This window comes from Manacus candei, unplaced genomic scaffold, assembly GCF_025592945.1.
Source record: "Manacus candei isolate 608988 ecotype Guabito, Panama unplaced genomic scaffold, ASM2559294v1 h1tg000052l, whole genome shotgun sequence".
In the NCBI taxonomy this organism is placed as follows: Eukaryota; Metazoa; Chordata; class Aves; order Passeriformes; family Pipridae; genus Manacus; species Manacus candei.
Window position 1 is genome coordinate 4,553,814 of NW_026138100.1, and position 15,822 is coordinate 4,569,635.

A 15,822-nucleotide genomic window follows, 5' to 3' on the forward strand; every position below is an offset into this window, starting at 1 on the left:
AAGACACACACACTACCATACACATGTAGACAGACATATACCTTCTAGCTTGTTTGTATTGTTCATAGCCTGGGGGCCATACCATTGGATTTGAAGATGAGAATATTTTGCCATGCATATGAGCAGTTGGAGGAACTGAGATTTTTTTTACCATCTTCTTGGCCTACTTCACCTCCCTACATCATCTGGGTGTTTCAAGGACATGACAGGCATTGGAATGGGCTACCCAGAGAGGTGGTGGATTCACCATCCCTGGAGATTTTTAAACGCAGATTGGACGTGGCACTGAGTGCCATGATCTAGTAAATGGACTGGATTTGGACCAAGGGTTGGACTCGATGATCTCGGAGGTCTTTTCCAACCCAATCTATTCCATGATTCTATGATTCTATGACACCTAGAACTACTGTAACCTGCAAGTAGATTTTATGACATTGGGTCTTCTGTACTAAAAATAAATTTAAATTTATGTTTGTGAAAGTCATTGTGAATGTCCCTGGGAGAGAGTGAGTAAGAAACTGGTTTAAAAAAATGAAAGGATACTCAAACACAGCACAACTTCTTAAAATCATCAGCTAGAGTTCTTAATTTTGATAATGAGTATTTCTTCAAATTTGATATAGATAGATAGTACCTCTTTTCTCACAAAGTTTTTTATAGCTATTATTACTTTTACTGAAATAAATTCACCAAACAGAAACAGCTCCTGGGGCTTTTCTCAGCTTAGCCTTTCTCAGCTGACTCCGAACCACCCTCATATATGCCTATTGACAGTACTAGGCTTGACAGCTTAGCAGGTACCTGTAGGGGTAAGATTCTTAAATATTACTGACAAAACACAATCCACTAGAAGAAACATTAATCTCATAAACCCACAGTGCCTTCACACCAGCTTACTTCAGTTACAGAAAGCTATTGTGCTCTTGTATCAATACCCCATAATTCCATACCATTGAAACCATCAAAAGAAAAAAATCTTTTAGAGGGAACTGTTTCTCACCTAGGTCTAGTCCAGAAGCTATTAAAAACCATAAATCAAATAAAGCACTCCCAAATAACTGTAGAGAATTCAGGCAATTGCCAGTCAATAACTGCCAAGGAAAATGATGTTTGGTTTTCCTTTCCCCACCCCTGCATTGATTGCTCCTGCCCCAGGCCACTGGCCAGAGATTTCCCCAAAAGAAATGCTGGCTATCTTTCACACACATAACACACAGAAGCAGTTTTTGAACCAGAATTCAGAAAACTGCCCTAGCAAAGTTAAATTTAACAGTCTCAAAGCTCTTTCCAGGTCTAAATTGAATAGCTGCCAGGTTGTTTTCCAATTCTTTCTGTAGGTCAGTACTGTAAAACATACAACAGAGAAAACACCACTCTGCAAACAAGAAAGGTCTGTTGGTCCATGCCCATAACACATACCTACACACAGAACAGGATCCCTCAGGGACTGCAGTGCTACCATGACAGCTCTTGGCATACAGTGATATAATTTGCCCTCAACAATAAACTGTCTTTTCTGTCACAATAAACCCCAGTTTAAAATATCTTTACATTTAGAGTTCAGGCTCACAAAAAAATACCCAAGGCTCTGCTTCTTCCACTATGCCCCATCGGTCTGAATCCTTAGCAAGCCAGGCTGAGCTATAAGAAAATTCATCTCTGTGATCATTCAGCCTCCAAAATAAAGAAATAATAAAAAGTACAATTTTACAGGAACTGAAAAAATCAGAACAAAAGAATAACAAGCGGTCACATGGAACAATGTATCAGGAGGTCTACAGAATGCATTAAATCAGCCAAACCTTTCCATCTCTTTGGACTAACCAGCTAAGTAATTAGGTAAAAAGTGCTGGTAAGGCAGACATGACCTGCTTCTTCATGTCCAAAATGAAATCCTGTTGCTTTGCCACATAGCACCACTTCTCCTTTCAGACACACTCACAAGTGAAACATCTGGCATCATGTTGCCCTTTCATGTTTCTAATACTTATTTTCCAGTATTGAGAAAGAGCCTTTAATATTGAGCTAAATGTGGTTTTCAAAAATACAATTTTGCTTTTTAGTCAAAAGATTTATTGCTGCAGCTTTAGAGGAGGACCTTCTGGTTTATTATTTAGCTAGACACAATGCTGTCCTTGTTGTTACAGACATGCTGTCACCTTAATATCTCAGGAAAAATTTTGAAGTAGCGTAAATGTATACTCTGGTTTATAAACAAAACCTTCCATCCTTTCCACATACACTAAGTAAAACTAAAAAAAAATCACTTGCATTTTGCCCAAGATCATGTGACAAAGGAATGTAAAGATATTAAACAGCCTTGAATGATGTTGCAAAAAAAAAAAGAAAATAAACATCCAACAAAAGCAATGAACAACACTACTTCATGTGAAGAGACTAACAGATGTCCAAGGATTTAATAAAGAAATGTTTTTGTACACTGAGTGAATTAAATCCACACAAAGCTTTAGAGTGAAAATGCAGACTGCTTTTAAAAATTACACATAGCATAATTAGTCCAATTTGTTTAATTAGTCTACTTGTTGAAATCATTTTGAGATCTGCTGGTTTAATTGTATGCATATATAACACAGACAAAATAAGGGGCAGAAGTTCATTGTGTCTTTATCTACTGCTTCTTTAGTAGAAGAATTGTGAATATTTACATATGCATTCACAGAATAAAATCAGGCTAAGGTAGGCTTGGAGGTCATCTACTTCATCCTCCTGCTCCAACAGTGGTAACTTCAGGATTGGATCAAGCTGCCTGGAGCTTTGTCCCTCTGAGTTCTAAGTATGTCCAAGGACTGAGATCCTACCATCTTTCTGGCTAACCTGTTCCAGTGCTAAACCTCTCACTGGGTAGAGTTTTTGCTCTGTTCATCTGGTCAGGGTCTCCCTTGCTGTGGTTCATCTAAATTTCAGATTGACCTTTCCTCCTGCACCTCTGAGAAGAGTCTGGCCCTGGCTTCTCCATAACCTGTTCATCAACTGTCTGAAGGCTGCACTTGGACACTCCCTTAGCCTTCCCTTTACCAGGATGAAGGAACCCAGCTCTCTTAGCCATGTACTTCAGAGCACAGAATGTTTCATACATGTCCAGTACTTTATATAAGGAGGCTGGCTACATTCTGTGAAGTAAAGCATCTCCGTAAGACATTTTAGAGCATCTATGCCAAACACAACTTACACAACTCTTAACACATACCCCAAATTATGCTACTTATCTCTGTATTGCAGTCTAGCCTCCTAATTTGGGCATTTAAAGGGTCTAGCAGTCAGAAATTCATATCCACATTCCCACTACCTAGTAGTTAACCCCTCAGATGGTTATAAAATTAGTTCGTTATAAGAATGCAAAAACGGAAATGTAAAATTAATTACGTTTGTGCATAAAGACAATGACAAGCAATACAGACATACATTCTATGGCCGTAGATATATATAGATTGAGTTTATGGTGTACTTAGAAATACTGCAGTGAGGGCAGTCTGTAAGCCAGCATTGTGTAACAATGCTATAGATTGCTTTCATCATGATCCTGTAACAGCTCAACTGAACCATGTCATCTGACCTATCACTGTCAAGACTTTCGTAAAAATGCCAGACTTCTGAGCAGCTATAAACTTTCATTTAATGCCAAAAAAAAGCCACAATCAAAATCAGATCATTCATCAGATCTTCAGATAAACCCTGATCCTCTGCCACGAAGAGTAGCACAGATTTGAACCTGCTGAATAGGAACATTGAAGGAACGAAGATCTAACATCTCCTAGCTGCACTCAGTGGTCCCATCTCTGTCAATGCGCAGAAGGAAATTTGCCTTTGGTTATCACTGACTTCACTTGTGATATATTTTATCATTATTACAATTTTTCTTTAGGGGAATCTTGAAACAAAAAATCCCATTAACAAAGTGAGATGTGCTTATGAAGGGTAGCTGGTGATTTCTGGCAGAGCTTTGTCTAAAGAACAAATTTAGTTTTCTGGATCAATACTAAATACAGAAGAAGTTCTCAACAGCATGACTTAAATTTTTCACATTCAAGACATTAATGTCTAATATGTTTCATTCAAACTTCCAATTCTATTTTTTCTAATTGAAATTTAACATTTTTATAAATCAGTTACATATTCTATACTTACTTAAGAAGTTAATTACCTTTGAACATATTAGCTAAAATTCTGGAGGAACATCACTTTCCAGGAAGAATATTTAACTCTAGGAAATATTGTGTTGTAACTATCAGGGCAATAAAAGCAAAATAAAATGTCAAACAGTAATTACAATTGTCGCACCCTGACAACCAAGATAAAAACAACACCCCTTTATTCCTAATATGCCAGGTGCTTGCCTCAGGTGTTACTTTTTTGTAATTGGTGACAACCACAACAAATCCTGAACTACATTAATACCTCATAGAACTTAAATAAAACATTTTTATATTAGATTTTTTAAACATGTAATTTTGCTACAACTTTGAGGAGACCACATCCAAGTTTCCATAAGAAATTTCCATAAGAAGTGCTTCATCAATAAAGCAAAGTCTGCTGCGTTTACAGTTAGGCTCTGCTGGGATTTACCTGGATTTGTTTTTTCTGCAACTTGGGCAAGAGATCTGATAGACAACTGGATAAAAAGGACATACAGCCCTCCACATGTGTTTTGTCTTGAGGGTCGTACCATCTACAAGTTCAAATCCAAAAGGAAAGGGGAGAAAACGTGGGTAAATCCTCAGCATTTGGAAACTCTGGCATCTTTAGTCATTAGGTAACAACTTATACAGAGAATGGTGTCTAAAATTTTTTTTGGTGTGTACATTATTATTTTACATATCTCTAATTTGATGAGAACACTGTGGGTCTCATTTCTGCATTTGAAAATAGTTTGTGGGTTTTTTTCTCATTTCAAACCGAAAAGCGTTCTCTGGTGTGCAACAGAAATTTTCTGTTACATGCTTTGACTTAAATTTGCTTGTTTCAATCAGCTGATGTAAAATTCAAGTCAGCTAACCTTCCATATTTATATTTTTACCTATACGTACACTTGTTATCTAGTCACCTATTTTTGAAGTGTACTTCAGAATGAGACTTAAAACCAAAAAAAATATTTATTAACCATTAAGGAAGCGGAAGGCAATGACATTCATTTTAGATGCCTATAATTTAATATAAACTAAACTCTGATAAACTCAGTCACATTTTTGCCCTTATTTCCTTTCAGTTTTCCATCACTAATTAAGTAAGGTGTAGATTTACACCTTTGGATGACCTAAGTGTGGTTCCAGCTACTCCAGTGTCTTGTAACCGAAGTTTTAAGACTTGCCAGTATTTAGTTTGAAACACTGCTCTGATTACGGCCCGCATCAGCTCTATACAGTGTGTCAGCTCTTCACTGCATTAATTTGCTGGGTCCCATCTATATCACTGAACAGGCTGAACTGCTTCCATCCCTGCCTGACAGTCCTGCCTGCACCTATGTTGACAGCCCCCTTTCAATTGCCGCTCTCTCAAAATGAAAACACTACTAACAACAAGCAGCATTCAAACACATGCAGAAGCAGCCACAATTACCCGAGTGACAGCAAAGCACACTGCTTACCAGAATTGAGCAGGATGATGGACTTAAGGCACACGAATTCCTCCCCTTGAAGGTTCATCATGCGAAACCGAGCAGCAGTAGCCAGCAGCATGTCAAAGATTTCCACCATGCCCTCCACACATTTCCCTTGATTCCTGTGTGAACACAGTCCATAAGGAAAAAAAAACCAGTATCTCTTTAGGTAAAGTACTTTAGGTGAAGTTAGATACCTATCTTGAGGTATTCATGGGTGCAGGAATGACTTAGAAATTTCTGCTTTATTTTCAGAGTTAGGCAGCAGATCCAGCTCGACTGAAATCAGTGGGAGCTGCAGGAGCTCAGCATATTTGAAATACAGGTTTCTAATCAAATACTTTTATTATCTAGGTTATTTGTCAACCAACAAACCTATTTGAAGTAGTAATCTCCAGTTCTCCTAAATTGCCTCCTACCTTTCTAACATAAGCTGATAATATTATCACATCTTAACAGCTATGTGTTTAGTTGATAGGAAGACCTATCTAGGAAGCCCTAGATAACTTTCCTGGAGGACAAATTAAGCAATAGATTTGAAAATTATCCTTATCCCACCATCATGCTGTTGTCTTTGTGCACTCTCATCTTACTAAAAACAGGACAGCAAAAGCTTGTTTCCTGCAAAGTGTCAGAATGTGTTCTCAGAAGAATCCTTAACACTTGGCTATTGGGAAATGTTTAGGAAAGTTAGAGCAGTTGAATTAAAGGTCTTAAATGACTGCATAAAAGTACTATGTGCATTATTTAACAATAATGATCCTTATATACATTTATGCACATTTATTTATATTTATATAAATTATTCTATATAAGCTAGTTCTATTAACAGACATTGATGAAAAAAAATAATTAAAAATCTGGTTTAAAGTGATTTGCATCTAGAGTTAGCCACAGAATACCAAAGCTGCTAATATTGGTAGGTTATCTGAAAATCATCTAGTTCAATGGCCTTGCTCAGGCCCATATCTTGTTGGATTTTTAGTATCTCCAAGGACTGAGACCCCAAAACCTCTTCTGTCACTGAGGTGAATCTTCCACTGTCTCCTTTACCTCCCCCTTCCATCAGGTATTTATACACATTAATCAGATCTGAGTCTTCTCAGCCTCTCCTTATAGGGGATATGTTCCATATATTCCAGTCCATTAATCATTTTTGTGACCCTTCACTGGCCTCACTCCAGTATGTGCATGTCTGTCTTTTACTGGGTAGCTCAGAATTGGACACAGCACTCCAGATTTGCATCAGCAAGGCTGAGCAGTGAGTATCACCTACCTTTAGCTGCTGCTAATGCTTTTCCTAATGCAGTCTGCGAGGGGAGCATTGCTGGCTCAGAAAGCATCCAGCTGTGATGAATTCCCAAAAAAATTATTCCCCCATCATGTTGTTCTGCAGACATTTCTGTATTTCTGTGCATGCACACGCTTGCACAGAATATTTTATTTACCACTAAAATATTTTGTTGATTATGTCTCTCCTGTACACATCATCCTGGTTTAAAGGTCCCTCACCATGTTGGCCAGTCTGTGGAAATTATGCTTGTGCCCCACTTTATAATGCTGATCCCATCTCCCCCTAAACATCCTTGATCCTCAGAGCAAGTTGCATGATTAAAAACGTTGAATCCCCATTGCTGACACCAGCTATGCAACCAGCTGCTGATCTACAGGATATGTGCATTCTGCCTCAAGCCCTTTCTCCTTAGTGGCCCCAGAGGACTGGACCACCTGGGCTTCCATCCTTTTGACCCCTGCCCTCAGAGCCAAGTAGTCTTTCCTGACTAGATCAACAGAGAATCATCCACCTAGGCAGACAGAGCAAGAGTAGTACACTATACATTTTAGCAGTGGTGAATCAGGTCTGAAACATATAAATAATCAGCAACTAAGTATCTTTTTTTTTTTTTTAAATATAATGTGAAATGGATCCACAAATATGTCAGACAGGAAAAATCCCTAAAATGCTGCTATAATAATTATAAGAAAACTAATATTATTTTTTGGTCACATTTGACACGTTTAGATTAGAAAATTATTATGAAGGTTCTCCATTAGGGAAAAATTCTCTTCATATCAGAAATGCAAAGAAAGTTTAATTTTGGAATTAAACAGCATCCTAATACAATCTGACCTAGAACTAGGGCCTGAATTTCTGAGGTCAGAGTGACTAGATGAACAAGCATTCTTAAAAGTTATGCAGGGACTATCTTGAATCCAGAAATTATTTCATTTTCTCTGAAAAATTCTATCCTGTGCGTACAAGTTCCCCAAGGGATCTTCTTCTATCAACTGAAAATTTTGAAGATCATAATAAGAGGGGTTTCTTTGTTTCTTTTTTTTTTTTTTTTCAGAGTTCATCACTTTAAGCACTACCCAGAACCTCCCCAGACTCTGGAAGTGTCTTCCTGATTTACATTTCAGTTGTTTGAGTTACAGAGTTACAGTTACAGAATTGGGTAGTCTTTAAATTTTGCTCAAACATGCAGTAAAGACATGACAAAAAGACATTTATTTTTCATTGTTTTAACATTTATGATTCTGTCTCTTTTATTTTTTTTTTCATTCTATGGGGTCTACAATATAATAATACATCTCAAAATCCAAACATAAAGTGAAAGATGAAATTTAATTATTTCAACATACTACCTAACTCTGTACAAGTTAATCCATTCAGCTCTATCAAGTAAGTAGCCTGATGATAAGACAATTGTTTGAGTTGGGTTTTCAGGATGGAATCTATTGCTATTAAAGATGTGATGAAAATTAAATACACAATTGTTTTTCAAATTTTTTTTGAAGTGCAAATTTGGACATACTTATTACCTATGGGCTTTTCCCCTTTGAAATAAATACAAGCAGAAGGTCAATAGAGAGTCATTCTGAATCAAGCACCTGTGATTCCTTTGCTTCCATTTCTCTAATAAGTCAATGGTAATTAATACATCCACAATTACACAGTACCAAATGAAATGTTGTGCATTTTATTCAAGTGATGGGCAAGTGTGATGCCCTCAGACATCTGGAGCATTTTACAAGTTGAAGGACAAGCAAAACATATTCAGATTTCATCTTGATATTCTTCTATTGTATCTAATTTTCTGTCTATCAAAACATCTGCATAAATAACTTAAAAGATTCTTTTCAGATGTAGTAAGAAATTTTCAGAAAAAAAGTCACAAAAGCAATAAATTATTCAACCACTCTGTCATACAGGGAATGCTGTAATTCTTTTTGCTATTCATGCTAGCTGCAGTTTAAAGAGATCCATGGCCTTCTGCCATTGCTTATTATGAAAGTCAGTAAAAGGAAAATTCTTCAATTTTTATTCGTAGACAATGAAAAATCTCCATCAAGCACTGGAGAAGGATGAGAAGAAGTTCCCAAATTAAAAACAACCCTGAAAAACAGACTAGCTTTCTCTGTAAAATGAAGGGAATAACCTGATAGAAACATGGAAATACTGACTGCATTTAACCGAAATTTTAAAAGTCCCTAGACAGATTTCTTGCTGCAAGACATTTTTTACAATCATGACAAGAAAATAACATTAGAAAACAACATGAGGACAGCAGTACTGTCTCATATCAAAGGTATGTTTAGCTATGGGCTAAGCATATAGGCACTTGGATCTGCCGATTTGGAGTGACTACCTCTAGTCCTAGATTGGAAGAGATAATAACTTGTGGATTACCACACATCTTCTCAACGTGATCATGACTTTATGCAACTCCTATCATCTTATTTTTTCCCTTCTAATGAGTATCACAGGCAGAGAAGTTAGTTTATTTAGTTATTCTTTGGAGCAAAGCTTGTATCTCTATTTGATTGCCCATGCAACACCTCTGGGTACCTCTTCTATTCTTTTAATATTCCTGTTAAGGAAAATCAGAAAGGCAGAGTTTTCCAAGTACAGATGCAGCACAGAACTAAACAGAGGAATAACAATGCTCCGTATTATTTCAATTTCCTGTTGACTCTTGGGGGGAAAGAAAATTGCAGTCTCTACTTCTAAACTGCTGTCAAGCAAAGAGCTGCTGGTTCCATAGAACTGATTGCTGTTAACAGTGAGAGACAAAGATCAACTGGAATGCTGAATAGGAAGATTAGGATTATTCTTCTCGTATGTGCATCAGTTCACATTTGTCTACATAAAATTTGGAACTTGTTTAATACTTTTTGGTTACCGAACAAGATCTCCCACATCTACTTGCTTGTTATTTTTTTTAAAAGGACTTCAATGTATTCATGGCTTCCTCTTACAAAATGCATGGTGACTCTTTATAACTATGTCATATTTATTCACATTTCAGAAAATTTTCTTCTTCAGATGGCATCCCACCAGTTTTCTTACAGTGGTCACCAGGCTTAATGGGCAGAAGTTCCACCCACCTTTTTAAAATGCAGCATTGCATTTCCCATTTTGCTGATACTGAGCATTTCAGATGAGAAGTCATCCATCTCAGTCAGCAAGTAAGCTATTTCCATCACAAGCTTCTTTAAAATTATGTTTGATATCTTTTCTGATGATCTGGGTGAGGAGATTGAGTCCACTGTCAGCAAATTTGCAGATGATGCCAAGTTGGAGAGGAGTGTCAACCTGCTGGAGGGTAGGAGGGCTCTGCAGACGGACCTGGACAGGATGGATAGATGGGCTGAATCCAATGGTATGATGTTTAACAAGACCAAGCGCCCATTTCTGCACTTTGGCCACAACAACCCCCTGCAGTGCTACAGGCTGGGGACAGAGTGGCTGGAGAGCAGCCAGGCAGAAAGAGACCTGAGAGTTTGGATTGACAGGAAGCTGAACATGAGCCAGCAGTGTGCCCAGGTGGCCAAGAAGGCCAATGGCATCCTGGCCTGGATCAGGAACAGTATGGCCAGCAGGAGCAGGGAAGTGATTCTGCCCCTCTACTCAGCACTAGTTAGGCCATACCTTGAGTACCGTGTCCAGTTCTGGGCCCCTCAGTTTAGGAAGGGTATTGAGGTGCTGGAGAGTGTTCAAAGAAGTGCAACTAGGCTGGTGAAGGGACTGGAGCACAAGCCCTATGAGGAGCAGCTGAGGGAACTGGGGTTGTTTAGCCCGGAGAAGAGCAGGTTCAGGGGAGACCTCATCACTCTCTACAACTACCTGAAAGGAGGTTGTAGCCAGGTGGGGGTTGGTCTCTTCTCCCAGGCAACCAGCAGTAGGACAAGAGGGCATGGTGTTAAGCTATGCCAGGGGAGGTTTAGGTTAGACATTAGGAAGTTCTTTACAGAGAGACTGATCAGACATTGCACTGCCCAGAGAGTTGGTGGATTCACTGTCCCTGGAGGTATTTAAGAAGAGACTGGATGCGGCACTTAGTGCCATGGTCTAATTGACAAGGTGGTGTTGGGTCATAGGTTGGACTCGATGATCTCAGAGGTCTTTTCCAACCTAGTTGATTCTGTGATATTTAGAGCCTTTGAGTAAGCTATGAACAGCATGATATCTGAATGCAACGAATCCTTTAAAAATATAATAAAATATGACTTTCTTATTCCTGAAGAAACACTACATTTTCTTCAAAATTATAAACAGCCTTTTGTCAGGCCTGACAAATATCAGCCCTGGTCTAATGACATTTTTAAAGCCTGGTTCTTGGGAACCCTCCAGACAGGAAACATCTGGTTTGTCCCACCAGAAACCTAAACCTTCTACTTCTAAATCTGCCTTATACAATATACTCACTTTCAAAAGCCCATTTATCCTGGGCTTTCTTTGATTTTATCAGGTACTGTACATTAATTGCAAGTACCGTGAGTGTGCCATTTTATTTCCTGATTAAGCCTGTTTTTCTAATCTATAATTATTGTCATTTGAGCATTTTTAATAGCATCAGTTGTACACTGTAAAAATGTACCAGTTATGTGTAATTGGCAGACTGTTAAAATTCCTGATTTTGAACCAAGACTCAAGTGTCTGCATAGTACATTAACAGAATAAGAAAGAGTGCATTACCCCACAAAATACACTGTCTGATTACAATGCAGAGTGGGAACAGAAAGAGATAATGTGAGGATATTCATCCACAGAGATGACAGCAATCTACACATACTGGCAGCTTAATTGTTGAGTAGTTATTTCTTATAGGCAAAGCAAAATTTTCAGAAGGAACTTAGAATTAATAACAAAGGGCTGCTTTACGGATATTTTCAAGGGGTCTTCCAACTGTGAACTGTTGCATAGGAAAATTAAAGAGGTATATATTTGAAAATGTAACAAGTAGGCTCTCATGGAATATGAAAAGATAGTCTCTAAAAGATCTTCAGAGACAAGATAAGCATATGTGTAGCATGACCCAAGTAGGAGGAGTGAGCTGGGAGGAAAAAAATCACTTTTATTCAAAAAAGAGCACAATTAGAATGTTATTTTTATGGTGTTTCAGACAGATATTAACAAGATAAGACTGTACTTATCTAGCCAAAAAATAAAGAAGTTGCAAAATAAGATTTGATGTGACCTGAGCTTTATGTATAAATGTACAAATTACTACCTATCTTCCAAGATTGTTAACAGAAAGATTCTGTTAGAATCAGGAGAAGCCTGAATGTGAAAAATGAAAGGGATGTCCAAATCAGAGAGATGTCTGCCACCGAAAGGTCAGAGAGATAGAGAGGTATGAGCAAAATATGGTAAAGCTCCATATTAACAATACTGAATTTCCACTAAATACAGAAAAACACACGTTAGAGAGAGATCTGGGTTTTACCATCTGCAGTTGGTGACAGGCTTCTAGACAGTAGCTAAGTTAACATTTGCAAATGCTGTTAACCACAGATTCTTTTTCATTATATAGATCCCTGTTACAGGGAAAGTGTGATGTGGTTTCAGGACAGAATGCAGTGGATGAAAACACTGAAACCTGTAAAGAACATGCTGAAGAGTAAGGAGAGAAGAACAGATCAAAAGAAATTATACTACAGCATTCATCTTTTCCATTATTGTAGCCATTCAATCAGATTATTTCATTATTTAGATCAACAAAGCTCAACTGGAACTGAAGCTGGCCAGAAATGTGGGGGACAATGAAAAGAGCTTTTTCAAATACATTAATGGCAAGAGGCAGTACAGAAATATAATTGGCTCATTACAGGATGAGGATGGTCACCTCACAAACAGGGACAGAGACAAGGCAGAGGTGTTCAACACTTTCTTTGTCTCTGTCTTCAACACGGATGATGGACCAAGGGGGTTTCAGTGCCCTGAGCCGGTGGACCATGACTGTGAGAATGATCAGCTCCCAGTCAATCCTGAAACTGTACAGGATCTGCTGCTCCAGCTGGATCCCTGCAAATCTATGAGGCCTGATGGGATTCATCCAAGAATCCTCAAAGACCTAGCTGATGTCATAACGAAACCTCTCTCAATGATTTTTGAGAGGTCTTGGGGATCCTGATAGGTCCCAGCCGGCTGAAAGACAGCAAATGTTGTCCCAGTTTTCAAGAAGAGCAAGAAGGAGGACTTTGGAAACTACAGGCCTGTCGGTCTCACTTCAGTGCCTGGTAAAGTTATGGAGAAGATTATTCAGGAAATATTGAAAAACATCTGAAATACAACACAGTCATTGGTCACTGCCAGCACAGCTTCATGAGAGGAAAGTCCTGCTTACCAAAACTGATTTCCTCCTATGACAAGGTAACCCACCTAGTTGATCAAGGGAAGCCAGCTGATGTAATCTTTTTAGATTTCAGCAAAGCTTTCAATGATGTCTTTCGCAGGATCCTTCTGGACAAGATGTCCAGCACACAGCTGGATAAACACATCATGTGGTGGATGAGCAACTGGCTCACGGAGCAAACATGGAGAGTAATAGTTAATGGGGTAACATCAGACTGGTAAGGCCTTGTTCTTTCAACATCCTCATAAATGACTTGAATGTAGGACTGGAAGGGACACTAAGCAAGTTTGCAGATGACACAAAACTGGGAGGAGCTGTTGACTCCCTTGAAGGCAGGGAGGCCCTGCAGAGAGATCCCGACAGATCAGAGGAATGAGCAATCACCAACCAAGTTCAACAAGAGGAAGTGCTGGACCTGTAATGGGACAATCCTGGATGTTCCTACACATGGGGGAATGAGATGCTGGAAAGCAGTGCCACAGAAAAAGGACCTGGGGGTCCTGGTTGATGGTAAGTTGAATATGAGTCAGCAGTGCCCTGGTAGCCAGGAGGGTCAACCATGTCCTGCAGGGCATCAGGCAACGCATCGCCAGCCAGTCGAGGGAGGGGATTGTCCCGCTCTGCTCTGCACTGGTGCGGCCTGACCTTGAATATTGCGTGCAGTTTTGGGCACCACAATATAAGAAAGTTATTAAGCTCTTAGAGAGTGTCCAAAGGAAGGCAACAAATATGGTGAAGGGCTTTGAGGGGAAGCCATATGAGGAGTGGCTGAGGTCATTTAGTTTGTTCAGCCTGGACAAGAGGAGACTGAGAGGAGATCTCATTGCAGTCTACAACTTCCTCATAAGGGAAAGAGCAAGGGCGGGCACTGATCTCTTCTCTGTGGTGACCAGCGACAGAACCAGAGGGAATGGCCTGAAGTTGTGTTCTTCACCCAGAGGTTAGTTGAGCACAGGAACAGGCTCCCCAGGGAAGTGGTCACAGCACCAATTCTGACGGAGTTCAAGAAATGTTTGCATGATACTCTTGGGCACATGGCATGACTCTGGGGGATGGTCCTGTGCAGGGTCAGGAGTTGAACTTGATGAACTTTGTGGGTCCCTTCAACCTTGGTCCATTCTGTGATTTTGTTATTCTATGATTCTATGAATTTTGATACTACTGTGGTATTTGCCCAAATACTTGAGGCAGTTGAAGGACTCCATCGAGTTAAACAGGTTTTGAATCAGTGACTGTCCTGCCCTCTCAAACTCAACAAACAATACACTTTTACCCTATAACATTCGCAAAAGGCAATTTGCCTAAGTCAAGTTAGCACATCAAAATATTGTTAGCATTAATTAACTAGTAAATCAAGAATTATTTTACTAGTTAGCATATCAGTGCTCTCTAGAGTCAAGTAATTTATTATTCTATTTTCTCCAAATATCCCTACCAATTAGAGTGAGGCAAGCATATGATGACTTAGAAACGTGATTCTTATTATTTGAAAATTAGAAAATGTAATAGATCTACATTTTTAGAAAGTCTTGCTTGAAAGTCAGAAAACATTTTTGAGCTCTAAAGTAATATGTGATTCCAGTTGCATGCAGTTGTTTTCTTTAATCCAACAGAGTTGAATTAAAACTGTGTGAATCAACTGTTCAAACTCCATTTTACTCATAGCATGGGGATTTTTAACTGAGGAAGACCAAATTTTCAGGTGTTTCTCTGGCTAATATGAGGAAAAATTATATTCTGGCTATGTCTGATCTTCAATTTTCATTTTTTTCTTACAGCTTTCTCTTCATTTTTCAGTTTTTTCTCTCTGTATTGTGTAATGTGAAACAACTGTCTTGGTCTTTGGAAATTATATTGCAACTTACAGTAGTTTTCAATAAAACACTACACTTATATTCCTAAAGTAGTACATTTTACTTCTTATGTTCACTTAAAATTATTTTAAAGCTGTTGTTTTGGGGTTTTTTTGTGAAAACTATATTTACATTTAGGTGAGCAGATATTTTCTGTACATAAAATGAGAATGTATTTTATACATATCTGTAGTTCTATAGCTCAGAGACCATGTGCTTACACAAGCAGAATAGAGTTTTTCCTAACAAATACTTCTCTATACTATAAAATATTATATTTTATGCTGTTAGGCATTATCAATTTTATTTTACTAAAACAGTAAAAATAAATCTGATTTTTTTGCAAAGAGTGGACAGGGGAATCAAAGGACTAACACCACACAAAGGCAACCACGAAAACTCAGCACCTCGTAGTTAAGAGAGCAAGTTGATCAAAAGACATTTTTCTGCTATTAAGCATTTTGATTAATTTACACAGCTAATGGTTGCAGTAGCTGGAGGCACTGTCCTTGACCTTCTTTTGCCACCCCTCTGCTGTATCTCACTGCCCCTGCAGATACATGATGCGATCAGAAGCTTGCCCAGCTCTTATCTGCCTCACTGTACTACTCTCTGTCTTCTCAGCTCAGCTCTTCCTCCACTCCCAAATTGCCACAGGATGCCAAACTCTGCCCTGAAGTGATCAGTGTGCACACATAAGCTCTCTCCTTCCAAC

At 38.6% G+C, this 15,822-nt stretch overlaps 1 protein-coding gene across 1 annotated transcript in view; it reads right to left on the reverse strand.

Annotated features, from left to right (window-relative positions):
* ESR1 (estrogen receptor 1) overlaps positions 1 to 15,822 on the reverse strand; it is a 153,992-nt gene that overhangs the window by 4,316 nt on the left and 133,854 nt on the right. Inside the window, 1 exon segment of the mRNA XM_051801657.1 lies at positions 5,603 to 5,736. Within this exon segment, the coding sequence (XP_051657617.1) occupies positions 5,603 to 5,736 (134 nt within the window).